This window comes from Thalassophryne amazonica, chromosome 6, assembly GCF_902500255.1.
Source record: "Thalassophryne amazonica chromosome 6, fThaAma1.1, whole genome shotgun sequence".
Lineage (NCBI taxonomy): Eukaryota > Metazoa > Chordata > Actinopteri > Batrachoidiformes > Batrachoididae > Thalassophryne > Thalassophryne amazonica.
Genome location: NC_047108.1, coordinates 18,794,725 through 18,822,647, shown reverse-complemented (window position 1 = coordinate 18,822,647; position 27,923 = coordinate 18,794,725). Strand labels below are relative to the sequence as shown.

The window sequence follows — 27,923 nt, the reverse complement described above, 5'->3', positions numbered from 1 at the left end:
TCCATCCTCATCTCCTGACAGTAACCAGGTGAATTGTGGGTGTGTCCTTGGCCAGGTGAATTGTGGGCATGCCCTTGGCCAGGTGAAATGTGGGCATGCCCTTGGCCAGGTGAAATGTGGGCATGCCCTTGGCCAGGTGAAATGTGGGAATGGTCTTGGTCAGGTGAAATTTGGGCATGTCCGCCAGGTGAAACGTGGGCATTCCTTTGGTCAGGTGAAACGTGGGCGTGTCCTTGGTCAGGTGAAATGTGGGTGTGCCCTTGGTCAGGTGAGATGTGGGTATGTCCTTGTATTTCTCCAGTCTCTGGGCTTCTTCACAGTGAGACACCTGTGTCCTGGATCATGTCCAGAGAAACTCACCACATGGACTAAATGTGGTGTCTTGTTCCCTCACAGTGTCAGTGATCCTTCTCGTCTGAGTGTCACTAAGTAACTGTTTATCTGACACAAAGCCATTCCAGCAGGACCCAAAGATCCTCTACAGAGACCTGGGACAAAAGACATCCAGTCCTCACCTTAGGACACTGGTTACAGTCCAAGACTAACAACCACACAGGAAGCACCAGGACCCCAAAGACTTGGACCTGTCTGCCTGTGAGGCTGCTCTCCAGGATGCTGGCAGTTCTGATGGATGTGATTGAGCACAACATCCTGTGTTGTCCCTGACCTGACCTACGTGGAAGATACATAATTACAGCTCGGTCCAAATCCTGATTTATCAGCTTCTTCAATCAAAAATAAATGTAAAAGTGCATGTTTTTAGAGCAGCAAACTCACAGGCTGCAGAAACAGATTCTGGAGAAGTAATAACGTTCATCTCTATGGCATTTTAATTTTATGACCTACAAAAAAGTATCAAAAAATTACAATATTAAAGACTGGAGGTGATGCAAAGAACTCACTTTAATTTCTGTACAACAAAATAAACAACCCGAAGACAAGGGTGACGTCTGAACACTGCTGGAGGTGACAACATGGCGCCTGCGACCGAGCTGACTATGACCCATACAGCTCCATGCTATGACCAGAGCTTTCCATCTGGTGGCCAGAAGAAGAACTGCAGCTACACGCGCTTCAGAAGCTTTTTTTTTTTTCTCCTCAGTATTTATTTATTGCTTCAGTACACAGATGAGGCAGTCCCGTCGCCCGATCTCAGTCTTAAGGGGGGGCTTATGAAATCCACCAAGTGGGCACCACTATTAATAGCTTATTTTTGGTTATTTTCACTATTCACGCAGCCCTAATCCCTCACAATAATCATCACATTAACCATGACCGGACCAGCTCTCTCTCTCTCTCTCTCTCTTACACACACAAACACGCGCGCACACACACACACAAACACGCGCGCACACACACACACACACACACACACACACACACGTACAAGTATTCACACGCAGCATCTCGAACTAAACAAACAAAAAAACACCACGGCGGGTGCATTTCAAAGCAACCAACAGAGGGGTAGCAATAATACCAATTGCCATCACACACACACACACACACACACACTGCCACCACCACCACCACCACCGAGTGTACACATGACGTATTAGATGACAAGCAGCACCCCAAAAAAAAAAACAAACAAAAAAAAAACACCACGGCGGGTGCATTTCAAAGCAACCAGAGGGGTCGCAGTCGCAATAGTACCAACTGCCAACACACACACACACACCTGTGGTAGATGCTGGTCTTTCAAGGAGGGGAAGCTCAATTTCGGCCTACATCATAAAATGTGTCGGTTTATTTATACGTAAATTCTACCCTCCGTTCCTTTTCAAGAAACAGTACATTTTATTTGTTACAGCACTTCCAGTCAGCCAGCTCACTTTGTCATACCAGGACAGCTGAAAAGTCCTGTTACGTTACTTTTCCCCACCAAATTAATCTGAGGAGTTGATCTGCCCTGCTGTTTAACTCCTTTTTTTTCGTTAAGGAAGACTATTAAATGGCTTCGCCAAAATCCGGTCCACAACATCCAAATTGTCTGCCATTATGTGCAGCTTGCTACCTAGCTAGCTCGCTAGCTGGGACTGGCGCGAGGCTAGTGTGAAGTTTGTCCGCCTGTGAGTGCTTTGTGACGGTGGAGGAGCTCAGCAGCACACGCTGCTCGGTAGGGACAGAAACTGCGATAGAAGTCAGTCTCCAAACACAAGCCGCTACAAAAAACCCCCACCAGAAATAGAAGCTCGATTTGTCGCTAGTCGTTTTTAACAAAGAAAATGCCGCTAAGAGTATTAGGAAAGTCTCCGGTTCAACTCAACAAAATGGAAATTAAAAAATGCTCCCACGCATGTTTACACCAAAAGATCGCTGATTCGCTAATTTCGTTGTCAATCAAAAAGGGATTCAGCCTCAGACAGATCATCATGCAGAAGCTGAGCGTCCGGGCCAGCCCACTGCCTCCATAGACACGCTGAGCGTCCGATGGGCGGGACAAAGCCCAGCATTTATCCAATGACTCGTCTCGTTTCACTGCACTCTTTGCTTCGCTACTGAACTCTGTGGACGCTCCACACTGTTTAAAGCACTGTGAAGCTGCGGGTTTGAGTGAGAGGAAAGCAGCGTCGTTACCAGTGATAAGAAGCTGATTCTGAACAAAAGATGAGCGCGTTGTAGCGCATATTTAGTCAGTGACATGTACACACAACAGTATATAGCTAATCACTTGTTTTTTTGACAATTTAGGAGATGCTGAGCTTCCCTTGCAGTCTTAGAGCAATCGCCTCTGACACACACACACAATAAAATTTTGGACCTACTTTGAGTAGAGTACCAGCGCTGTCCCCTCTTTCGTCCACCCTGTGTCAGTGCAGGATCCACCGAGGTAGAAATGGGTCCAGGGTTTTGTTTGCCAACGACATCATGTGTTGGTTTATCCGAAGTTACCGATGTTGGGGTTTTAAACCAGTTACGTTTTTTCCACATTTAGGAAAGCACAAAAACTAGCTGCTGTCTGCTGGCAAAAACTCGCACTTCGTTTCCCCCCATAAACGTGGTAACTGATTGTTGCTGGGCAACACTGACGTGATTACATACGTAGACAAACTTTCTAACAAACTCACACGGTTTTAATATATTTAATGTCTTAGTGATTATGCAACACTGGCCGTTTTAACCTAAAATTAAATTAGGATTTTATTTATCTATTTATTTATTTGAGATCTGTGACTGTGATCTGGCTTGGGTGGGCGGGCCGGGGCGGGCCCAAGCATATCAGTGGGCGGGCCGGGGCGGGCCCAAGCATATCAGTGGGCGGGCACTGCCCCCTAGGGCCCGCCCATAGCGACGGGTGTGAGATGAGGACAAAGTTATTAACCCCGATGGAATTTAACGTTTTCTTCAAAATTTCTTAATAGAACAAGGAATTTTCAGCACAGCATTTCTAAATATCTGTGTTTTATTTTGGATGCTTACATGCTTTTACAACAGGATTTCACAAAAACTTGTCCTCATGAATTCATGATCTGTAGTATTATTATATTATTTATTATTATTTGCTTCACTTTCCTCTTTTTGTTGTTTTAGTATATTTTGCAGCAGATCTTTTGTTTTTAAGTATGTATGATTCACTCACATTTGGAATCTTTAACCACAGTGCTGAAATCTTTATTTTTGCAGCTGTTCCTCTCAGTGGAATCATTTAGCTTACCGTGCATATTTCGAGTGCGTCTGGCTCACGGGAGCGTGGTTCTGTATGCCGTTCTTCAATGATGAGCAACGGCGATGATTGACAGATGACCTCATGCTGTCTGCACGGTGAAGCTGTTCGTCGTGCTCGCTGCTGTTGGACATCTTGGTGAGGGAACCAACCCGATGGATCAAACCACCATTGGACACACTGACATCGGCCAAAACACCATATGCACCTGGGGATTGGAGGCAGGGCTTAAAACTTGTCACGTGTCAGTGGTGTAGATTTGATCTTTTTGCTGGTTTGTCATCAGGATTCATTTTAAAAATATTGAACTGATTGTTACAAAAGTCTAACAACTAATGGGTAAGTTTTGTGTAAGTTAAGAGCACGTTGAAACACACTGGTACACACCATAATACGCCGAGCACATTGAAAAATTTTGGGCATGCACAATATTTTTGACGTATGCCAGCGTATGGCTCAGATGTCCCATGCGGGACATAAGTTGTTGGTAAGTTTTACGATTGTTGATAAGTCGAAATACGTCCATTAATGCTGTGCATTGATTGGCTGAAAGCTGCAGTCCTCATGCAAACACACTAAATATTAAAACCATTCACATAGTAGATATAAAGTCTTAAGGTGACCCATTAGTTTCTGTTGGATTCATCATCACAGCCTGATGAAAACGTATGCACATAAAGCGTTCTGATTTTGGAAAACGACATCTGAAAATACTTTAATTCCTTGTCCTGGCTGAAGAAACAAGTCTCTGTGTTCTTGTTTCTCAGCCTGAAGCCGGCACTTTGCGCGACAGTGCCTCATTCATTAACGTCTCAGCATTTATCACAGGCATCAGTCGATTCTGTCTGCATGCGATGACAAGCCCATCATCCACAAAGGCAAAAACAAAATAAAATAATGTTAAAATTACTGTTTGCCTCTGTGTGGTGCAGAGACACCGTGTGACATGTACGCATGCTGGGTGACGTGCTCATTAATATTTAATTGTTCCACCTGCCAAACACAGAATTCTGCCTGCGGTGGAAAGGCAAACCAAGCCAGACTGAACCCCACCGACACGTATAATACCGCGCAGCACTGACCTGAACCACTCGGTAGAAAGGGGTCAGCATACGCTGGCTAAGTCGTCAAGGTGTGGCAGGGCATTTAGGTTGGGTCCAGACAAAGGGGTGGAGCCAAGATATATATTACTAACATTGTTTGATATGAGGAAAAAAAAGTTGCTTTTGCTGACAGGGTTACTCAAAAACCCAAACCAATCAAAGGGCTGGGTCTGACCTCTGACCTCCAAATAAAGTGAAATTTGGGGATGGGGTTCGTAGGAAGAGGCAGAAGCTGTGACAGTTTGACCTTGTGGGACTGTGCAGTTTTTGGTCCCCTTCTGACATCTCCATGGTAACATGATTGTGTTGTTGGTCTTTACTGGTGTTTACCTGAAGGAGTGGCTAGCACAGAACCACGGCGTTCCTTCTCTGCTCCAAAACCATTCTCCTGCTGTAGCGACAGGAAGGAAAAAAAAAGAACTTGTCACATTTTACCTTTAAGCTGTCTTGGTTGCCATGGTAACGATAAGTTAGAACGATCTTAATTTCTTGACGTAAAAGAGGATTTCTTCAGCGTGTTTGTGCTTTCATGAGAATGTTTGTCTCATCCAAACATCACGTGGAAGGACCTGATAGGACGAGTCCTCCAGGTCCTCATCCTCCATCATGGCATCCTCCTCATCCTCCAGGTCCTCGTTCAGAGCTAGGCGCATCTCTGGACCCAGATCCTGCAGAGTCTTCAGACCGGCCTTACACAGCTGAAAACACACACACACACACACACACACACACACACACACACACACACACGTCGCGCGCACCCATGCACAGTATGTTACAGTGTATTCAAATACAGCATGCCACGTTCGCTGTCACTGTTACGTTCACTGTGACAGTGTTACGCTCACACACAGGATATTACATTGACAGTGTTACACACAGACAGTATGTTACGAACACTCTGACAGTGTTACACACAGACAGTATGTTACGAACACTCTGACAGTGTTACACTCACAGACAGCATGCTCCATTCACTGTGACAGTGTTACACTCAGAGACAGCATGCTGCGTTCACTCAGTGTTACGGTCACAGACAGGATGTTACGTTCATTCTGACAGTGTTACACTCACACACAGCATGCTACATTCACTGTGACAGTGTTACACTCACAGACAGGATGTTACATTCACTGTGACAGTGTTACGTTCACACACAGCATGTTACATTCATTCTGACAGTGTTACGCTCAGAGACAGCATACTACGTTCACTCTGACAGTGTTACACTGACAGGCATGATGTTATGTTCACTCTGACAGTGTTACACTCACAGACAGCATGCTCCATTCACTGTGACAGTGTTACACTCAGAGACAGCATGCTGCGTTCACTCAGTGTTACAGTCACAGACAGGATGTTACGTTCATTCTGACAGTGTTACGCTCAGAGACAGCATACTACGTTCACTGTGACAGTGTTACACTGACAGGCATGATGTTACATTCAATGTGACAGTGTTACACTCACAGACAGGATGTTACGTTCATTCTGACAGTGTTATGCTCAGAGACAGCATACTACGTTCACTGTGACAGTGTTACACTGACAGGCATGATGTTACATTCACTGTGACAGTGCTACACTCACAGACAGGGTGTTATGTTCATTCTGACAGTGTTACGCTCACAGACAGCATGCTACATTCACTGTGACAGTGTTACCACTCACAGACAGGATATTACGTTCACTGTGACAGTGTTACGTACACACACAGGATATTACTTTGACAGTGTTACGCTCACAGACAGGATGTTACATTCACTCTGACAGTGTTACGCACACAGACAGGATGTTACGATCACTCTGACAGTGTTACACTCACAGACAGTATGTTACATTCACTGTGACAGTGTTACACTCACAGCCAGCATGCTCCGTTCACTGTGACAGTGTTACACTCACAGACAGCATGCTCCATTCACTGTGACAGTGTTACATTCACAGACAGCATGCTCCATTCACTGTGGCAGTGTTACACTCAGAGACAGCATGCTCCATTCACTGTGACAGTGTTACGCTCACAGACAGGATGTTACATTCATTCTGACAGTGTTACGCTCAGAGACAGCATACATACTATGTTCACTGTGACAGTGTTACAGTCACAGACAGCATGCTACATTCACTGTGACAGTGTTACACTCAGAGACAGGATATTACATTCACTGTGACAGTGTTACGTTCACACACAGGATATTACTTTGACAGTGTTACACTCACAGACAGGATGTTACGTTCATTCTGACAGTGTTACACCCACAGACAGCATGCTACGTTCACTCTGACAGTGTTATGTTCACAGAGGGATATCACGTTCACTGTGACAGTGTTACACTCACAGACAGGATGTTATGTTCACTGTGACAGTGTTATGCTCACAGACAGGATGTTACATTCACTCTTGACAGTGTTACGCTTACAGACAGCATCCTACGTTCACTGTGACAGTGTTACACTCACAGACAGGATGTTACGTTCACTCTGACAGTGTTACGCTCACAGACAGGATGTTACATTCATTCTGACTGTGTTACGTTCAGAGACAGCGTACATACTACATTCACTGTGACAGTGTTATGTTCACAGACAGGATATTACTTTGGCAGTATTACACTCACAGATAGGATGTTACGTTCACTCTGACAGTGTTACGCTCACAGACAGGATGTTATGATCACTGTGACAGTGTTACACTCACAGACAGCATGCTCCGTTCACTGTGACAGTGTTACACTCACGGACAGCATGCTCCCTTCACTGTGACAGTGTTACATTCACAGACAGCATGCTCCATTCACTGACAGTGTTACACTCAGAGACAGGATGTTACATTCACTGTGACAGTGTTATGTTCACACACAGGATATTACTTTGACAGTGTTACACTCACAGGCAGGATGTTACATTCACTCTGACAGTGTTATGCCCACAGACAGCATGCTATGTTCACTCTGACAGTGTTACACTCACAGACAGGATATTACATTCACTCTGACAGTGTTGCGCTCACAGACAGTATGTTACGTTCATTCTGACAGTGTTACGCTCAGAGACAGCATACATACTACGTTCACTGTGACAGTGTTACACTCACAGACAGCATGCTCCATTCACTGTGACAGTGTTACACTCAGAGGCAGGATATTACATTCACTGTGACAGTGTTACGTTCACACACAGGATATTACTTTGACAGTGTTACACTCACAGACAGGATGTTACGTTCATTCTGACAGTGTTACGCCCACAAACAGCATGCTACGTTCACTCTGACAGTGTTACACTCACAGACAGGATGCTCCATTCACTGTGACAGTGTTACATTCACAGACAGCATGCTCCATTCACTGTGGCAGTGTTACACTCAGAGACAGCATGCTCCATTCACTGTGACAGTGTTACGCTTACAGACAGCATCCTATGTTCACTGTGACAGTGTTACACTCGCAGACAGGATGTTATGTTCACTCTGACAGTGTTGCACTCACAGACAGTATGTTACATTCACTCTGACAGTGTTACGCTGACAGACAGGATGGTACGGTCACTTTCACAAACCTGTACTGCAGTTGGATTGTTGGAGTTGGACTCAACAGTCAGCACTCCTCTCTCCTTCCTCTTCCTGAACTTTCTGAAGTAATCCTGGATTAGGAAAGTGGCGTAAAACTTCCCGACTGTCACCTCCTCCTCTGTTGGTGAAGATAAGAAAATACTTGTCGTACTATATGAAATAGTAACAATAGTAGCAGCAATAGCAGTGATGTCATGAGTATTTGTACTTTCATGTGGTGGTATGACTTCATCTAGAAGTTTTGGTTTCATTCGTTTCCAGATCTTCTTGATAATCACCCTCAGCTCCTCGTTCTCCTGCTCTGGGTGGCCTGCCAACAGCAAATAGTGGGCGGAGTTTAAAAAACTGGTGCTTAGTGGCAACAATGACAGCAACAGTTCCTCCTCAAAACCTCAATGAGTGAAGACAAAGGAGGCCAGTGAGGGAAGTCTTCCTTTGTTTCATTCAACCATGTGGCTGTGACTAGTGCAGCAACACATACTGGATCTGGATCGTCACAGCTTCCAAAGCTCTCGCTTCTTCAGCACATGCATGTTGTCTTGGTGGCCTCCCTCACTCGTACATGTTGTCTTGGTGGCTTCCCCTCACTCGTGCATGTTGACTTGGTGGCTTCCCTCACTCATGCATGCTGTCTTGGTGGCTTCCCTCACTCGTGCATGTTGTCTTGGTGACTTCCCTCACTCACCTCCTTAATGCATGTTCACTCCGTTTTTGAGGACAACCTGCTCTGTACAGACTTACTGTCTTGTATTTTACTCTGTACACGGATTAATGATTGATTAACTGGAATTACTCATTAAATGTTGTTTCCAAATCCTCTGGCTGTAAAAGTGATAATTCTGTCCTATTAAAAGGAGGTGAAAAAGAATTAAAAGCATGATGATTCTACTCTGGATAAAGACGCACAAATAAATAAATAAATAACTTCATTCATTAGGAATATAAAAAATGTGTCTTTGAGCAAGGGTCGGGCCGGCTGCAGAGCGAGCTCGGGCGATGAACCAATCAGCTACCTTCAGTCTTGATCTTGAGAGCGGTGCGAACCAGAGCGAAGAGGGTGGCGTTAAAGGTCACCATCCCGTCTGAGTTCAGAGGCATGTTCATCGCCACCAGACGCTGACGAGCAGGAGGAGGGAGGAGCAGGAGGAGAAAGAGAATTGAAGGGAGGAGCAACAGTTAGCAGAGAGATTTTAGACCACATCCGTCTGAAGCCTTTTATCTGCTATGACTCCATGAAACCTTCAATGTTAAAGTGCATATTATCAAGCTGGAGGTCAGGAATTACTGGACACAAATGCACGGCTTGAACAAACAGCTCTGGTTATTAAAAGGCTTTACTGGTGCAGACAGCAGAGGTCGGTACACGAGTAGGCAGTCAAAGAAAAGCAGCAGTACAAAAATCATAAGGCAAACAGGCGTGGTCGAGGCAACAGGCTGGAGGTCAGGAACACACAAGGAGGCAGGCAGGAATACGGAACACAGGAACAGAGCTGGAATGAAGGCACAAGGCACAACAAACTGGCAAGGGACAAACACACCCAGTGAGCTGATATAACCCCAGGTGATAATCAGAAAATCAGAAACAGGTGAGCATGGAAAGCACCAGAACAAGGGCGTGGCCAGAGAGAGAGAGAAACATCGATCACCAAGAACCAACAAGAACCAAGAGAGACAAGAGAAGCAGAGACAGGCAGACCCAAGCAGAAAAACTCAGCAAGAGAATAAACAAACCAAAACCAATGAAATACGAAAAAATAACAAACAGACCAAAAAAAAAAAAAAAAAAGAAATAAAAACAGAAAACCAAAACTCAAACCCAGACATGTATCACCAGTAAATAAAATGTTAAAGTGTGTATCACCAGTAAATAAAATATCAAATGAGCTGACTGTTCTAAATAAATAAAGATTTATGTAAATATTGATGTATTTTGTTTTTGGTGCCATATGTCCAGAGAAATGAAATCATAAACATGGGAAATAAGCCTGATTTCACCTGCTGCTGATAAACGTGTTTATAGAATTGTGTTTTGTAGAATTTGTTGGTGAACATGTCAAAATGGTTAAAATGTGTATTTTGCGAGGATGGAGTCACATGACTCATGTTGCTTATTAAGTGGACGGATTTTCCAATGATGATATTTTGAGTTTTTTTTTTTATAGTGCGTCTCGGACAAACAGCAGAAGTGAAGTCAGTCTTCAACACATGGATCTAAACTCCGATTTTATCCTTTCCTTTCATGTGACCAGGAGAAAATTCTTAACAAAGCCAGTTTCCTGTGTTTGTAGTTTGTGCCATGACATCACTCCATGCTAAGCTAAGATGCTATGAGCGGGACACAGTCTTGCTGAGGAAGACACTTCTGCGATAAACTGAGCTAAACCGATAGCTAGCTGAGCTAAACCAATAGCTAAGCTAAACTGATAACTAAACTGAGCTAAAGTGATACCTAAGCTGAGCTAAACGGATAGCTAAGGTGAGCTAAACTGATAGCTAAGCTAAACCAATAGCTAAATGTAGCTAAACCGATAGCTAGCTGAGCTAAAACAATAGCTAAACTAAACCAATAGATAAAGTGAGCTAAACTGATAGATAAGCTAAGCTAAATCAATAGCTAAACTTAGCTAAGCTGATAGCTAAGGTGAGCTAAACCGATAGCTAAACTATTGGTTTAGCTCAGTTCATAGATCTGGCAACTTGTTTCGGACGGATTGTTTGTTGTTGTGACGCTATTCTGAACTTCACACGGTTGTATACATTTCTTTTATTTCTGTTTATCACTCTTCTGGATATTAATTGTATCTACTCTGAACGTTATTTAACTATAGTCCTGTTGTAATTCCCTAGCAGTTAGCATTCACTAGCGGTTAGCTTTCGCTAGCTAGGTCGACTCTTCCCTTCCCACCCGTCGTTATTTTAATAGCTGTTTGTTTTTTACCTGGTTAATACTTCTGTTAGTTTTTCAGTTGAACTGCTGTGAATTTTAAGTAATTATTTTACTCCTGTGTAAATCTTAGGAATGGCTAGCATTTTCTCTACTGGTTAGCTTGCGTTAGCTACTTCGGACCCTCGTTTTAATTTTTCATTTCATTTTTTATATACTTCTGTTAGTTAACTGTTAGTGGAACTGTTGTGAACTTTAGCTTAGTACTTTACTCTTGTGTTAATCTTAGGAGTGGTTTATATATATATATATATATATATATATATATATATATATATATATATATATACTGTTCCTACATGTCTAATACTTCTGCTACTCTTTCAGTGTAACTGCTGTGAACTTTAATTCATTTATTTGCATCTGTGTGAGCCTTAGGAGTGGTTAACTTATACATTATTGGTTAGCTTGTGCTTGCTTGGCTATACTCTTGAATTTCCTAGTGCACAAAGTACACTACTTTACCTACTTTACACCCTCCATAAATCCTGTGTGATGCTGGAAGATAGGGTGGCTCTCTTAGAGAGCCGTGTCCGTAAGTTAGAGCAGCTTCTTAGCGCAGTGGAGTTAGATGTTACGGGCACTCCAGATGAGGTTAGTGCTGGGCCAGCTAGCGAGCCCATTAGCATCAGCCTAGAAACGCCGGCTGTGGAGGACAGTTTTCAGACTGTGGCTAGGCAGAGGAAGCCCCGTAGGGCTTGGTGCCCGGTTGTGGCACCCCGATCACACTCGCCACTGCGAACTGTGAATCGGTTCTCCCCCTTGGATTTACCTGATGTGAATTCACTGAGCCCACAAGTGACTTCCACTCCTATCTCCAGGCTGAAACACCGGACTTTAGGGGATAGGGGATTCTATCACCCGCAAAGTCAGGTTACAGATGCTGGCTGACGTTAAATGTATTCCTGGGGCCAGAGCTCCTGACACTGCATCCCATCTTAGGGTGCTGACGCTGCAGAAGGGAAGACAGACAAAGGAACATGACATGAGATATAGTCACATAGTTATTCACGTCGGCACCAATGATATCAGGATGAAGCACTCAGAGGTCAAAAAAATGGACATAGAGAGGACTTGTGACCTTGCCAGAAAGATGTGTTGGCATCGATTAATAGTCTGTGGTCCCCTCCCCTCCTGGGGTACTGATGAGGTGTTTAGCAGGCTGACATCATTAAATAGGTGGCTGGCGCAGTTTTGTCAACAGCAAGGCTTTAGCTTTATTGACAACTGGCCTTCGTTCTGGGGCCACCGTGGCCTGCTGATGCCGGATGGCCTCCACCCTACTGGGGAAGGCGCCGCCATCTTGTCTGCGAACCTAGATAGAGCTCTACAGGGAGGGTAACATTAGGAATCTACAGCAGGCCACAGAGCAGGTGATTAGAGACCCTGCAAGGCTTATGACAAATGTGGGTGTGGAATCCATTAGCTTAGTGGGGAAATTAGTGCAGAAAATCCACTATGGTGATAGTGCAGTTTATCTGCCAGCGAGGGAAATTCAACAAGTTGAGACTGTGGCCTGCTTCTGTAGACATGTCCATAAAAATCATAGAGGGATATGTTTTGCAAACTTAATACCCATTACTATATTGGATGATGTTGAAATTGTGGATGGCCCAGTGGTTGTTCCAGCAATAGCAAAGATTTCGTGTCTGCTACCTACAACGCGCGTGGAATGTCTCAAACCTAAACCTACTTCTAGGCATCTTATATATGCTACTCTGGAACCACCCCTAAACCCAAACAGTTCAACTGTCAAATCCACTGAGGTCCTTAGACTGGGTCTCATTAACATAAGATCACTGTCCTCAAAATCATTGTTGATTAATGATTTAATTATTGATCATCACTTAGATATTATTGGGTTATGTGAAACCTGGCTTAAAGCTACAGCTGTCCTCCCCTTAAATGAAGCCTGCCCACCAGCATATACATTTAGTCACGTCCCTCGTGATGCAAAGCAAGGCGGGGGTGTTGCTCTTATTTATAAATCTAGGTTTAGCTTATTAGCTGTTGGGGGTCACAAATATAACTCGTTTGAGCATATGATTCTCCGCTCTGCTCAGGATATTATGCATTGCCAGGGTCAGAAGAATAAAAATCAGCCGTATTACTTTGTCACTGTATATAGGCCTTCTGGCCCATATTCTGAATTCTTAGATGAATTTGGTGCGTTGATCTCTAACTTGTCTACTAGTGCCGATAACGTTCATTGGTGCAAAATACATGAATCTGACTTAAGGTAACTTTTCAGTTAGCTGAATCTCTATAGCAGTGTTGCTGTGAGGCGGAGGTCTCGGAAAATAAAGCAGTGCTGACTTGTGGTTTTGATTTATAAATAGAATAACTCCATTAATGTAAATTCTGTCATTTGTACAAAGTTAAAATATAACATATATCGTTTCATTTTAAATAATGCACTAATTCTGAAGTTTTGTAACAAACACAGGCAGATGCCAAAGGGATTATGGGTCAAATGTGCCTCCACTAACACTGATTGGTTGACTCATTCATTCTATGAAAAAACCTACACGTTAATGTGAGGTGTGTCTTGGTGTTTACGAGGTCTGTCAATAAAGTATAGGTCCTTTTTATTTTTTTCAAAAACTATATGGATTTCATTCATATGTTTTTACGTCAGACATGCTTGAACCCTCGTGCGCATGCGTGAGTTTTTCCACGCCTGTCGGTGACGTCATTCGCCTGTGAGCACTCCTTGTGGGAGGAGTCGTCCAGCCCCTCGTCGGAATTCCTTTGTCTGAGAAGTTGCTGAGAGACTGGCGCTTTGTTTGATCAAAATTTTTTCTAAACCTGTGAGACACATCGAAGTGGACATGGTTCAAAAAATTAAGCTGGTTTTCGGTGAAAATTTTAACGGCTGATGAGAGATTTTGAGGTGATACTGTCGCTTTAAGGACTTCCCACGGTGCGAGACGTTGTGCAGCGCTCTCAGGCGCCGTCGTCAGCCTGTTTCAAGCTGAAAACCTCCACATTTCAGGCTCTATTGATCCAGGACGTCGTGAGAGAACAGAGAAGTTTCAGAAGGAGTCAGTTTCAGCATTTTATCCGGATATTCCACTGTTAAAGTAGATTTTTTTTAATGAAAGACGTGCGGGCGGATTGCAGCGTCGGCTCGCAGCCGCTGCGACGCTCTGCCACAGGAAAAACACCTCTGTTGGAAGCCTTAAGGACAAGTTGGAACATGTCCAGCTGTTAAACAATTTCTCATATACTCACTCCACTGAAAGCCATCAAAAGCTGCCTGGATTTTACAAATGGTTATCAACACGAAGGTGTTTTTCCTGTGCCGCCGCACCGCGCCGGCTGCATCCCGACGTGCGGACCCGTCTGCACAGATCTATCTGCACGGACCCGTCCGCACGTCTTTCATTAAAAAAATCTCCTTTAACAGTGGAATATCCGGATAAAATGCTGAAACCGACTTCTTCTGAAACTTCTCTGTTCTCTCACGACGTTCTGGATCAATAGAGCCTGAAATGTGGAGGTGTTCAGCTTAAAACAGGTTGACGACGGCGCCTGAGAGCGCTGCGCGACGTCTCGCACTGTGGGAAGTCCTTAAAGCGACAGTATTACCTCAAAATCTCTCATCAGCCGTTAAAATTTTCACCGAAAACCAGCTTAATTTTTTGAACCGTGTCCACTTCGATGTGTCTCACAGGTTTAGAAAAAACTTTGATCAAACAAAGCGCCAGTCTCTCAGCAACTTCTCAGACAAAGGAATTCCGACGAGGGGCTGGACGACTCCTCCCACAAGGAGTGCTCACAGGTGAATGACGTCACCGACAGGCATGGAAAAACTCACGCATGCGCACGAGGGTTCAAACATGTCTGACATAAAAACATATGAATGAAATCCATATAGTTTTTGAAAAAATAAAAAGGACCTATACTTTATTGACAGCCCTCGTACATATAAATGTGCTTTTGGAAAATATGCCTTTTTTATTTGTAAAAAAAAAAAAAATTTGCAAAGCCAAAAAGTCAGCTTGTGATAGGAGGACGTTAAAGAGCAAACAGGAAGCAAACTGCAGCTCACAATGATTTCAAATGAAAATAATGGAGAAGCAACCTGAGCTTCTTCTTGCATTTTTACATATAAATAAATATATTCACGAGAGTTTTAGGCACAATATACAAAGAGTTTAATGCTGAGCCTTATCAGAGCATCTCAAATGCATTTCTGAATGTACTGAGGTTACCCATAATGCACCTCAACACAGCATGTCCACACTAAAACCTTTGAAATTAGTGCATTACCTTAAAACTAAAACATATATCTGATATTTTCACTTCATAAAACTTCAGACGTGACGTTAATTTAAACAACTTGTCCAAAATTAGTTTGGTTAAAATTTTAACCATAAGTTAAAACTGTATGCCTCTGGGTGACTTGGGTGATATTTCCGGCATATCAGTATGGGGTCAAAGCAAGTGATTTTATTTTTGTGGGCAGTTGTTCTTTGCTTGCAGAGGATAGAGCGGTTTCTCCTGGAACCAGCTCTCCTCTGTTTGCTGAGGATAGAACTGTACAATTACTACAAAACATTTAACAGATAGGTACTTAAATTTCAGATTTCATAAATGTTTGTAACTGTTAAGCTTTGTTCATCATGCTTGCAAAAATATGTTAGCCATCTAAAATTTACTGGACAAAAATTTATTGGAAGATAATTAGTTTTCAAAGTTATCTGAAAAGCTAATCTAATAATGAAAACATTAGCTTCAATAATAAGCGGAACTGTGCCCACCACTGACAGATACAGACACCATTGGCGGCGCCAGAAAATGTTTGATGGGGGGCTGAGGTAAAAGTTGGAGGGGCTCCACAAAATGTCGTAGAAATGAACAATATATAGTAAATTGCTTTATAAATACCAAGGTATATGTTTTAGTCAATGGTGCTCCTCTAAAATGTGGTATCAATGCACACACACATCACTTAGAATGATTGCCGAACAACAATATACAGCTTCTGTACATTCTGTGTTAGTGCGCGGCTGCGGCCGATGTGCATGATGAATTCCTGCGCAAAAAGTAGTTCAATCAATCAATCAATCAATCAATTTTTTTATATAGCGCCAAATCACAACAAACAGTTGCCCCAAGGCGCTTTATATTGTAAGGCAAGGCCATACAATAATTATGTAAAACCCCAACGGTCAAAACGACCCCCTGTGAGCAAGCACTTGGCTACAGTGGGAAGGAAAAACTCCCTTTTAACAGGAAGAAACCTCCAGCAGAACCAGGCTCAGGGAGGGGCAGTCTTCTGCTGGGACTGGTTGGGGCTGAGGGAGAGAACCAGGAAAAAGACATGCTGTGGAGGGGAGCAGAGATCGATCACTAATGATTAAATGCAGAGTGGTGCATACAGAGCAAAAAGAGAAAGAAACAGTGCATCATGGGAACCCCCCAGCAGTCTACGTCTATAGCAGCATAACTAAGGGATGGTTCAGGGTCACCTGATCCAGCCCTAACTATAAGCTTTAGCAAAAAGGAAAGTTTTAAGCCTAATCTTAAAAGTAGAGAGGGTGTCTGTCTCCCTGATCTGAATTGGGAGCTGGTTCCACAGGAGAGGAGCCTGAAAGCTGAAGGCTCTGCCTCCCATTCTACTCTTACAAACCCTAGGAACTACAAGTAAGCCTGCAGTCTGAGAGCGAAGCGCTCTATTGGGGTGATATGGTACTACGAGGTCCCTAAGATAAGATGGGACCTGATTATTCAAAACCTTATAAGTAAGAAGAAGAATTTTAAATTCTATTCTAGAATTAACAGGAAGCCAATGAAGAGAGGCCAATATGGGTGAGATATGCTCTCTCCTTCTAGTCCCCGTCAGTACTCTAGCTGCAGCATTTTGAATTAACTGAAGGCTTTTTAAGGAACTTTTAGGACAACCTGATAATAATGAATTACAATAGTCCAGCCTAGAGGAAATAAATGCATGAATTAGTTTTTCAGCATCACTCTGAGACAAGACCTTTCTGATTTTAGAGATTTTTGCGTAAATGCAAAAAAGCAGTCCTACATATTTGTTTAATATGCGCTTTGAATGACATATCCTGATCAAAAATGACTCCAAGATTTCTCACAGTATTACTAGAGGTCAGGGTAATGCCATCCAGAGTAAGGATCTGGTTAGACACCATGTTTCTAAGATTTGTGGGGCCAAGTACAATAACTTCAGTTTTATCTGAGTTTAAAAGCAGGAAATTAGAGGTCATCCATGTCTTTATGTCTGTAAGACAATCCTGCAGTTTAGCTAATTGGTGTGTGTCCTCTGGCTTCATGGATAGATAAAGCTGGGTATCATCTGCGTAACAATGAAAATTTAAGCAATACCGTCTAATACCGTTCCCAGATAATTGTGATATACAACCCCTGGCAAAAATTATGGAATCACCGGCCTCTGAGGATGTTCATTCAGTTGTTTAATTTTGTAGAAAAAAAGCAGATCACAGACATGACACAAAACTAAAGTCATTTCAAATGGCAACTTTCTGGCTTTAAGAAACACTATAAGAAATCAAGAAAAAAAGATTGTGGCAGTCAGTAACGGTTACTTTTTTAGACCAAGCAGAGGAAAAAAATATGGAATCACTCAATTCTGAGGAAAAAAATATGGAATCACCCTGTAAATTTTCATCCCCAAAACTAACACCTGCATCATATCAGAGCTGCTCGTTAGTCTGCATCTAAAAAGGAGTGAACACACCTTGGAGAGCTGTTGCACCAAATGGACTGACATGAATCATGGCTCCAACACGAGAGATGTCAATTGAAACAAAGGAGAGGATTATCAAACTCTTAAAAGAGAGTAAATCATCACGCAATGTTGCAAAAGATGTTGGTTGTTCACAGTCAGCTGTGTCTAAACTCTGGACCAAATACAAACAACATGGGAAGGTTGTTAAAGGCAAACATACTGGTAGACCAAGGAAGACATCAAAGCGTCAAGACAGAAAACTTAAAGCAATATGTCTCAAAAATCGAAAATGCACAACAAAACAAATGAGGAACGAATGGGAGGAAACTGGAGTCAACGTCTGTGACCAAACTGTAAGAAACCGCCTAAAGGAAATGGGATTTACATACAGAAAAGCTAAACGAAAGGCATCATTAACACCTAAACAGAAAAAACAAGGTTACAATGGGCTAAGGAAAAGCAATTGTGGACTGTGGATGACTGGATGAAAGTCATATTCAGTGATGAATCTCGAATCTGCATTGGGCAAGGTGATGATGCTGGAACTTTTGTTTGGTGCCTTTCCAATGAGATTTATAAAGATGACTGCCTGAAGAAAGAGCAGAGAGCGGAGGCATCGGTGGAGGCGGTTCATCCAGGCCCGAGGCGTCAGCTAGATCTGAGGCTAACAGCGGCTACGTCCGAGGCTAGCAGCGGCTACGTTCGAGGCTAGCAGCGGCTACATCCGAGGCTAGCAGCGGCTACATCCGTGGCTGGCGGCGGAGGCATCGGTGGAGGCGGTTCATCCAGGCCGAGGCATCGGTGGCGGCGATACATCCAGGCCCGAGGCGTCGGCTACATCCGAGGTTAACAGCGGCTACGTCTGAGGCTAGCAGCGGAGGCATTGGTGGAGGCGGTTCATTCAGGCCCGAGGCATCGGTGGCGGCGATACATCCAGGCCCGAGGCGTCGGCTACATCCGCGGCTAGCAGCGGCTACATCCAGGGCTGGCGGCGGCTACGACCGTGGCTGGGGCGGCTGTGAACGAGGTTAGCAACGGGGAGGGTTGGGGTGCGGCTACCGGACCTGTGGTGGTGGAGGCTACTGGTGAGAATTGTTTTTGTAATCAATAGTGGCCATACTGAGCCACGACAGTCGGCATGGCACCACCCAGGAAAACAGATAAACTCGAGGAAGATATAGAGGAGATAAAGACCTCATTAAACCATATATCAAAAGACATGTCTAATCTAGACAAACTGATGGTGGAAATGAAAGAACTCCAAAATCTGGTTAAAGAGAAGGACAAGATCATTAAGAAACTTGAGCAACGTGTAGATGAACTTGAACAATTTACTAGAAAAGATGACGTTATAATATCTGGACTAGAAACAAGGCATCGGACATATGCAAGGGTGGTGGATTCTGGTGGAGCCAGTGGGGAGGATGCACCACCTGAAGAAAGACAATCATTGGAACAACAAGTTACAAACTTTTTATATCAAAAAGGTGTTGTCATCCATCAAGACACAATATCAGACTGTTATACTATTCCAACTAAAGATAGAAAAAATAAACTATCTAACATTGTTATACGATTTACAAGCAGAAAATATAAATATGAGTTATTAAGACAGGCAAAGAATTTGAAAGGAACGAGTGTCTATATAAATGAGCATCTAACAAAAAAAATGCAGATATTGCTAGGGAAGCAAGACTACTAAGAAAACAGAAACATATTGTTGCTACATGGGTCTGGAATTGTAGGGTGTGGATTAGAGTGAAAGAAGGAACAAACGGTATACAAATCAAAAACATGGAGGACCTTACGAAATACAGACCTGAATAGACAATCAAATATAACATCTGTTGGTAATTGGACCAACAAAAAATCAGATCAAACATGGAAACAGAGGATAAAATATATGACATAGACACTAATATTGATGAAAGTATATTTGACTTAAAAACGATTGGTTGTGAGTATTATACGGTAGAACAGCTGAATAGTGAAAAAATTGCAGAAGATACCCTGTCACTCATACATATAAACAGTCGAAGCTTGTATTGTAAAATGTCACAAATAAAAGATTATTTAAATCAGTTTAAAAATAGATTTAGTATTGTTGCAATCACTGAATCTTGGCTTAAAGATGATCTCATGGATGAAGTTCAAATGGAGGGATATGAGCTGTATTTTGTAAACAGAAGATATAAAAAAGGCGGTGGTATTGCTCTGTATACAAAAACAGATCTGATGTGTACAATTGTTGAAGAAATGACAATTATGAATGATGTCATAGAAATTGTAACAGTGGAACTTGTACATGAAACATCTAAGAATATTTTAATTAGTTGTGTATACAGAGCACCAGATTCTTGTGTTGTGAAATTTACAGATAAAATAATTGAATTATTCCATCAAATTAAAAACAAAACGCTTTTTATGTGTGGGGACTTTAATATTAACATAGAAAGCTCCAGCTGCCAAAGATTAAGTGATTTTGTGAATACAATGTATAGTTTGGGGTTATTCCCCTTGATAACAAAACCAACCAGAATTACATCGCAAAGTGCAACGGTAATTGATAATATATTTACAAACAGAACAGATGAAATTATCAAGAATGGGATCTTCATGACAGATATTAGCGACCATTTACCAATTTTTTCAATATTTAAATATAAAAATAGGTACAACAAAAAAACTGATATAAACTTTAAAAGAGATAAGTCAGTAAAAGCCTTAGAGGCATTAAAATATGACCTTAAAAATCAAAACTGGGAAGAAGTTTATGTCAGTGATGTTAATGTAGCATATAACTCATTTATGAAAATATTGATGAAATCATACAATAAAAATTGTAAATTAATTGAAATTAGTAAGAAAAGAGTAAATAAACCATGGCTGACAAAGGGAATAAAAAATGCTTGTGCAAAGAAAAACTATTTATACAGGTGCTTTTTAAAATTGCAAACAAAGGAATCAGAACATAAATACAAAAAATATAAAAATAAACTATTAACAATAATTAGGAAACAAAAAAAAGATTATTACAGTGAAAAACTAAATAAGAGTAAAGATAATATGAGGGTAACATGGGGAATTATAAAAAGTGTGATTGATAGTGATGGAACGAAAGAAACTATTCCAAATTACTTTGTTAAGGAAAATAAAGAGATATATGATATAAAAGAAGTTGCAAATGGGTTTAATGATTATTTTTCAAATGTAGGGTCAAGTCTGGTGGGAAATAAACCAATAATAGAAGATAAATTATGTACATTGGTAAATACGGTCAATAGTATTTTCCTGGACAATGTGGAAAAAGATGAAATAAGAAATATTGTAAAAAACTGTGTAAGCAAAAGATCAACTGACCATGAAGATTTAGACATGATGACTGTAAAAAGTATAATAGAAATTGTTATTGAACCATTTACTTATATTTGTAATCTGTCTCTGTCAACTGGGGTTTTTCCAGATGAAATGAAAATTGCTAAGGTAGTCCCATTATATAAAAATGGAGACAAACATAATTTTTCTAATTACAGGCCAGTATCATTGCTTCCACAGTTTTCTAAAATTATGGAAAAAGTTTTTGTAACAAGATTGGATAAATTTATTGAGAAACATCATATTTTAAATAATGCTCAGTATGGATTCAGAACAAAACATTCGACAGCTATGGCAATTATGGAACTAATAGAGAAAATATCAACAACAATAGATAATAAGGATTATTTTGTAAGTATTTTTATTGACCTGAAAAAGGCTTTTGATGTTATAGACCACTCAAGATTGCTCCACAAGTTACAACAATATGGAATAAGAGGTGTTGCACATCAGTGGGTAAAAAGCTACTTAGAAAATAGAAAACAGTTTGTTCAGATAAATAATACCAAATCAGAATTGTGTAACATTATTTATGGAGTACCACAAGGATCGGTACTTGGACCCAAACTGTTTATTTTGTATATCAATGATTTTGTGAATGTATCCAATGTGCTTGGCAGCATTTTATTTGCTGATGATACAACGCTGTTTTACTCTGGATCAGATATACAGGAAGTAGCACAAGTGATAAATACAGAGTTGGAAAAAGTTAAACATTGGTTTGATATAAACAGATTGTCACTAAATATTAATAAGACAAATTTCATATTGTTTAATGATAGAGCGAAAGAAAATAATGTGTCATTACAAATAGATGGAATGGATATACAAAGGGTAAAAGAAATGAAATTTTTAGGAGTCATGATTGATGAAGATCTTACATGGAAGTCACACATAAATTACATAAAAGGAAAAATAGCGAAAGCCATTGCTGTTTTGCATAAAGTAAAATATTCATTAAATAGTTACGGTTTATTAACATTGTACAATTCATTGATTGTCCCATATTTAACTTACTGTGTAGAAATCTGGGGATCAACATATACAACCCATATACAACCTTTATTTATTTTGCAGAAAAGAGCTTTAAAAGTGATTAGTAAAAGTGGTTTTAGAGATCCATCTAATCCATTGTTTATTAAGTATAGGGTACTTAAATTTCATGATTTAGTTGATTTGAAAATATTACAAACGATGTACCAAGTTAATAAAAATACTTTACCAACAAACATTCAAAATATGTTTGAAAAAAGAGTAAGTAGTTATAAATTGAAAGGAATAGAAGTCTTTAAAAAACCAAGATTTAGAACCAAAGTAAAGGAAAGGAGTATTGCAGTAAATGGTGTCAAATTATGGAACAATCTTAATAAAGAAATTAAAGAATTAAGGTCACTTAAATTATTTAAAAAACATATTAAATTAGATGTATTAAGTAAGTATGAAACTATGAAGTAAGTCAGTGGGCTGCAAGAAAGTCAAAAAAAAAAAGAAAAAGTAAACTGTTAATAATGTTTGGAGTGTCTTAAGTTTAAAATATAACCTGTCAGTGATGTAATCTATTAATTAATGGTCATAATTATGAAATGGGTCAGTGGTATGTGACAAGTTAAAGAAATGCAATCTGTTAAATAATGTTGACTATGATGCTGTATATTGAAAGATTGTATTGTTAAAAGGGGCAGAAATCATAAGACTTGTTCTTCTTTCTGCTCCTTTTCATTCTGGTATTGTGGTGCTTTTGTTTTTTGCTTTTCTGTTTTTCTTTTAAATGAATGAAATAAATATTAAAAAGAAAGAAAGAAAAAGAAGAGAACATGTAAATTTCCACAGTCATTGATGATATGGGGCTGCATGTCAGGTAAAGGCACTGGGGAGATGGCTGTCATTACATCATCAATAAATGCACAAGTTTATGTTGATATTTTGGACAATTGAAAGGATGTTTGGGGATGATGAAATCATTTTTCAAGATGATAATGCATCCTGCCATAGAGCAAAAACTGCAAAAACATTCCTTGCAAAAAGACACATAGGGTCAATGTCAATGAGCAGATCTGATTTGATGCAGGTGTTAATTTGGGGGATGAAAATTTACAGGGTGATTCCATAATTTTTTCCTCAGAATTGAGTGATTCCATATTTTTTTCCTCTGCTTGGTCTAAAAAAGTAACCATTACTGACTGCCACAATCTTTTTTTCTTGATTTCTTATAGTGTTTCTTAAAGCCAAAAAGTTGCCATTTGAAATGACTTTAGTTTTGTGTCATGTCTGTGATCTGCTTTTTTTCTACAAAATTAAACAACTGAATGAACATCCTCTGAGGCCAGTGATTCCATCATTTTTGCCAGGGGTTGTATTCCTGTGAGATAATTTGTTATTAAAGATTTGTTATTGTCGAGTTTGTGTGCCAAAATAAATAAGTTCAAGTTCAAATAAATAATAAGTATATCTCATCTAAATCAATTCTAAAATTTACCAGTAATAAAATTATAAAGATACGTACGTGAAGTTTTAAGAGTGGCCATAATAAATATTTAGGAAACCTAAATTTTTGGAGTATGGAGTTAAATTTGTCTCATTAATACTTGCAAATGCAAGAGGGTGATTTACAACTATCCTTTGATTTGTACATGTGCTTTGTGATCCACAAACACACATTTCTGATTTGTAACTTGTGTGTGTGGGTTTTTACAAATAAATGTTTATTTGCAAAACTGAAAATTGTGTTTGTGAAGGGTGAGTCAGCATTGGTGGATCACCGAACACACATTCATCACTTTGCTCAGTTACACAATATTGAGACTTTCTCAGTGCAAAACTGCAGTTGAGATCCACAAATATGTCAGTCGCTATTCACATTATTGGCAGAATTATTGGGGGGGGCTGAGGGGGGCTTGGCTCATTATTGAGGGGGCTTAAGCCCCCCCTGGCGCCACCCCACACACACACACACACACACACACACACACACACACACACACACACACACACACACACACACACACACACACACACACACAGACCACTTAGCTATTAACATATAGAATATTTGATTGACAAGTACAAATGTTGGGCTCAGCCGCTTGCTTTCCAGGGTTAAAATGTGTCCAAGTTACAATGACCTTTAAGAATGACCAGGTCAAAGGTCACTGTACGGTGTACGTTTGGTACCTTGCAGGCGACTCTGTGAGGACAGAGCTTCCCAAAACCCAGAGGAGGCTGGATCCTCCTGAGCAGAGCGACGACGTCCAGGTGTTTGATACGACCCCTAAAAAAGAGGAGGAGCTAAATGACAGAAATCTACATGATATTAACCTGCCATTAAAATCATTTTATTCATTCATCTTGTTCAGAATAGTTACACTCCATATCTCCAATAAAAATAATCGATTTAGAAAGCAGGTGTTTTTCACCTGTGCTTTAGCCCTGTAAATAAAAAAAAAACAATAACAAAAAACAAAACAAAACATCAATTACAAAATGACAACAACTGTAAAAACAGATTAAAACAAAAAGACAAAAACAAGATGACAAAAACTCTAAAACCATCTAATCCAGTGGTGTCCAAAGACATTCCAGAAAGGGCCAAGAGGGGGCAGGTTTTCTTTTCCATCTGCACAAAGTGATGTTCATCAGTGAAACCACCTGCTGGAGACTACGGACGGCATTCATGCAGAGGAACAAGTACAATGTTCTGGAATGGCCATCTCAGTCCCCAGACCTGAATATTATTGAAAATCTGTGGTGCGATTTTAAGCGGGCTGTCCATGCTCAGAAACCAACAAACCTGAGATGTTTTGTAAAGAAGAAAGGTCCAAAATACCTTCAACCAGAATCCAGATTCTCATTGGAAGCTATAGGAAGCATTTGCTGTTATTTCTGCAAAAGGAGGATCTATTAAATATTGATGTATTTTTTCTGTTGGGGTGCCCAAATTTATGTACCTGCCTAATTTTGTTTAAAGAATTATCGCACACTTTCTGTAAATACTATAAACTTCATTTCACTTCTCAAATATCAGTGTGTTTGTCTGCTATATGATATATTTAACTGAAATTGCTGATCCAAACAACCAATGATTTATAAAGGAAAATCATGGAAATCATCAGGGGTGCCCAAATTTTTACATACAACTATATGCCATGAGTTTACATTTAAACATTTACAATAAACTGGATTCAAGTTAATAAAAAGTGTCTCATACTTTGCTTCTGGGTCGTATTCTGACCAGATCCTCTTAAACTCGTCCAGGTGATGTGGTCCCAGAATCGACCAATCACGTGTCAGATAGTCAAAGTTGTCCATAATGACAGCGACAAACAGATTGATGATCTGAAAGACAAAAAAACAGGCTGAAGGAGGAGCCACAAGAGTCAAAACCAGTCAGGGGGAGGAGCCACAAGAGTCAAAACAAGTCAAAGGAGGAGGCACAACAGTCAAAACAAGTCAGGGGGAGGAGCCGTAAAGAGTCAAAACCAGTCAGGGGAGGAGCTAAAAGAGTTAAAACCAGTCAGGGGAGGAGCCAAACAAGTCAAAACCAGTCAGGGGAGGCGTCAGAATAATCAATACAAGTCTGGGGAGGAGCCACAATTGTCAAAATCAGTCAGGAGGAGGAGACACAAGCATCAAAACTAGCTGGGGGAGGAGCCACAAGAGTCAAAACCAGTCAGGGGGAGGAGCTACAAGAGTCAAAACCAGTCTGGAGAGGAGCCACAATTGTCAAAACCAGTCAGGAGGAGGAGACACAAGCATCAAAACTAGCTGGGGGAGGAGCCACAAGAGTCACATGTGTTAATGCCATCACGTGTGTTAATGTCGTCACGGTGTTTGTGTGATCTGACCAGGAATGCACACAGCATGAAGAAGCTGATGAAGTAGACGATGGCAAAGTTGCTGCCACAGCTGAACTCCTCTCCAGGCTCGAAGTCTGACTCGGAGTCGCACCTTTTCCCCGGCAGGCTGGCCAGCATGATCTCCTGCCACGCCTCACCTGTAGCACACCTGCACCGCCGCACAACCAACGAGATGAGAAGTAAGTAAGTAAGTAAGTAAGCTTTATTTATATAGCACTTTTCACAGACCAAGGTCACAAAGTGCTTCACACGATATAAACAGACAATAAAAACAACACATACAAATATAGAACAATAAAATAAATTGACACTAAAATGCCAGTTTAAAAAAATGTGTCTTTAGTTGCTGTCTAAAAACATCCACAGAATCCAGTGAGCGAAGAAAACAGGGAAGCTCATTCCAGAGGCGAGGTGCCACAGCTTTAAAAGGTCTGTCCCCTCGAGTTTTAAAACAAGTTCGGGGAACCATGAGCAGGTTCTGATTTTGAAGACCTCAAACTCCTGCTGGAAACATAAGGCTGGATCAGGTCCTTAATGTATTTCGGTGCCTGCCCATGTAGAGCTCTAAAGGTCAGCACGAGGATTTTGTAATTTATCCTGTAAAAAACAGGGAGCCAATGTAAAGACTTGAGGACAGGAGTAATATGCATTCTCCTGTGGGTGCGGGTAAGAAGTCATGCAGCAGAATTTTGCACTACCTGCAGGCGGGCCAGCTCTTTCTTATTGAGGCATGTAAAGAGACTGTTACAATAATCAAGTCGTGAAGAAACAAATGCATGCACCATCATCTCTAGCTCATTAAAAGCCACCATTTTGCCTAATTTGGAAATGTTCCGAATTTGGAAAAAACAGTTCTTAACGAGCTGCCTAGTGTGATGTTCCAAAGACATCCCCTCCATCCAAAATGACACCCAGGTTACGCAGGCTGCCTTTAACACAGCTGCTCAGATTACCAAGGTGACTAATGAGAGAACAAATTTTCTGTGCTTCAGTTGTCTTAAAAGAACAGTACAGCTACAAGTCATCGGCATACAAATGGTAGGACACATTGCAGAACTGCTGGATCAGCTTAACAAGAGGAAGGATATACAGCAGGAACAAAATCGGACCCAGGACTGAGCCTTGCGGGACACCCCACAAAAGATCAGCAGATTCAGACATCACATTGTTCACAGAAACACTAAAAGTTCTACCAACCAAGTAAGCGCTAAACCACTCTAATACAGGACCTGACATGCCAACCGTATCCCGCAATCTATTAATCAAAATGCCATGGTCAACGGTATCGAATGCAGATGACAGATCCAATAAAACCAGCACAGAACATTTACCACTATCAGCGGCCATCATAATGTCACTAGCCACCTTCAACAGGGCAGTTTCAGTGGAATGAAACTCACGGTACCAGAGAACACAGAGAATGGAATAAATCAGACCCAAAGCAAACTAAACCTCTTTCTCACCTTCATCTGCATCCTACACTCTGAAAACCTGAGATCGTATGGCACTTTGGGAAATACGCCAAATCGGCAGGTCAGCACGAATGTAGAGAGCAGGCACACTACTGTCGTGTTGCAGTCAAACTGTCGGCACGTCCCGACTGTGCCTCCGATGAGCGAATCACAATGTTTGGTGCACAAAGGAAATATTCTAATGTGCAAAGTTTGTGGCATGCAATCATCATGTGCA

General features: G+C 41.1%; 1 protein-coding gene across 1 annotated transcript in view; it reads right to left on the bottom strand.

Annotated features, from left to right (window-relative positions):
- LOC117511419 (voltage-dependent L-type calcium channel subunit alpha-1D-like) overlaps nt 1-27,923 on the bottom strand; it is a 183,882-nt gene that overhangs the window by 22,093 nt on the left and 133,866 nt on the right. The window contains 9 exon segments of the mRNA XM_034171447.1: nt 3,659-3,875; nt 5,101-5,161; nt 5,340-5,468; nt 8,332-8,462; nt 8,553-8,654; nt 9,358-9,460; nt 24,553-24,649; nt 25,586-25,713; nt 26,223-26,382. Coding sequence (XP_034027338.1) covers nt 3,659-3,875; nt 5,101-5,161; nt 5,340-5,468; nt 8,332-8,462; nt 8,553-8,654; nt 9,358-9,460; nt 24,553-24,649; nt 25,586-25,713; nt 26,223-26,382 — 1,128 coding nt within the window.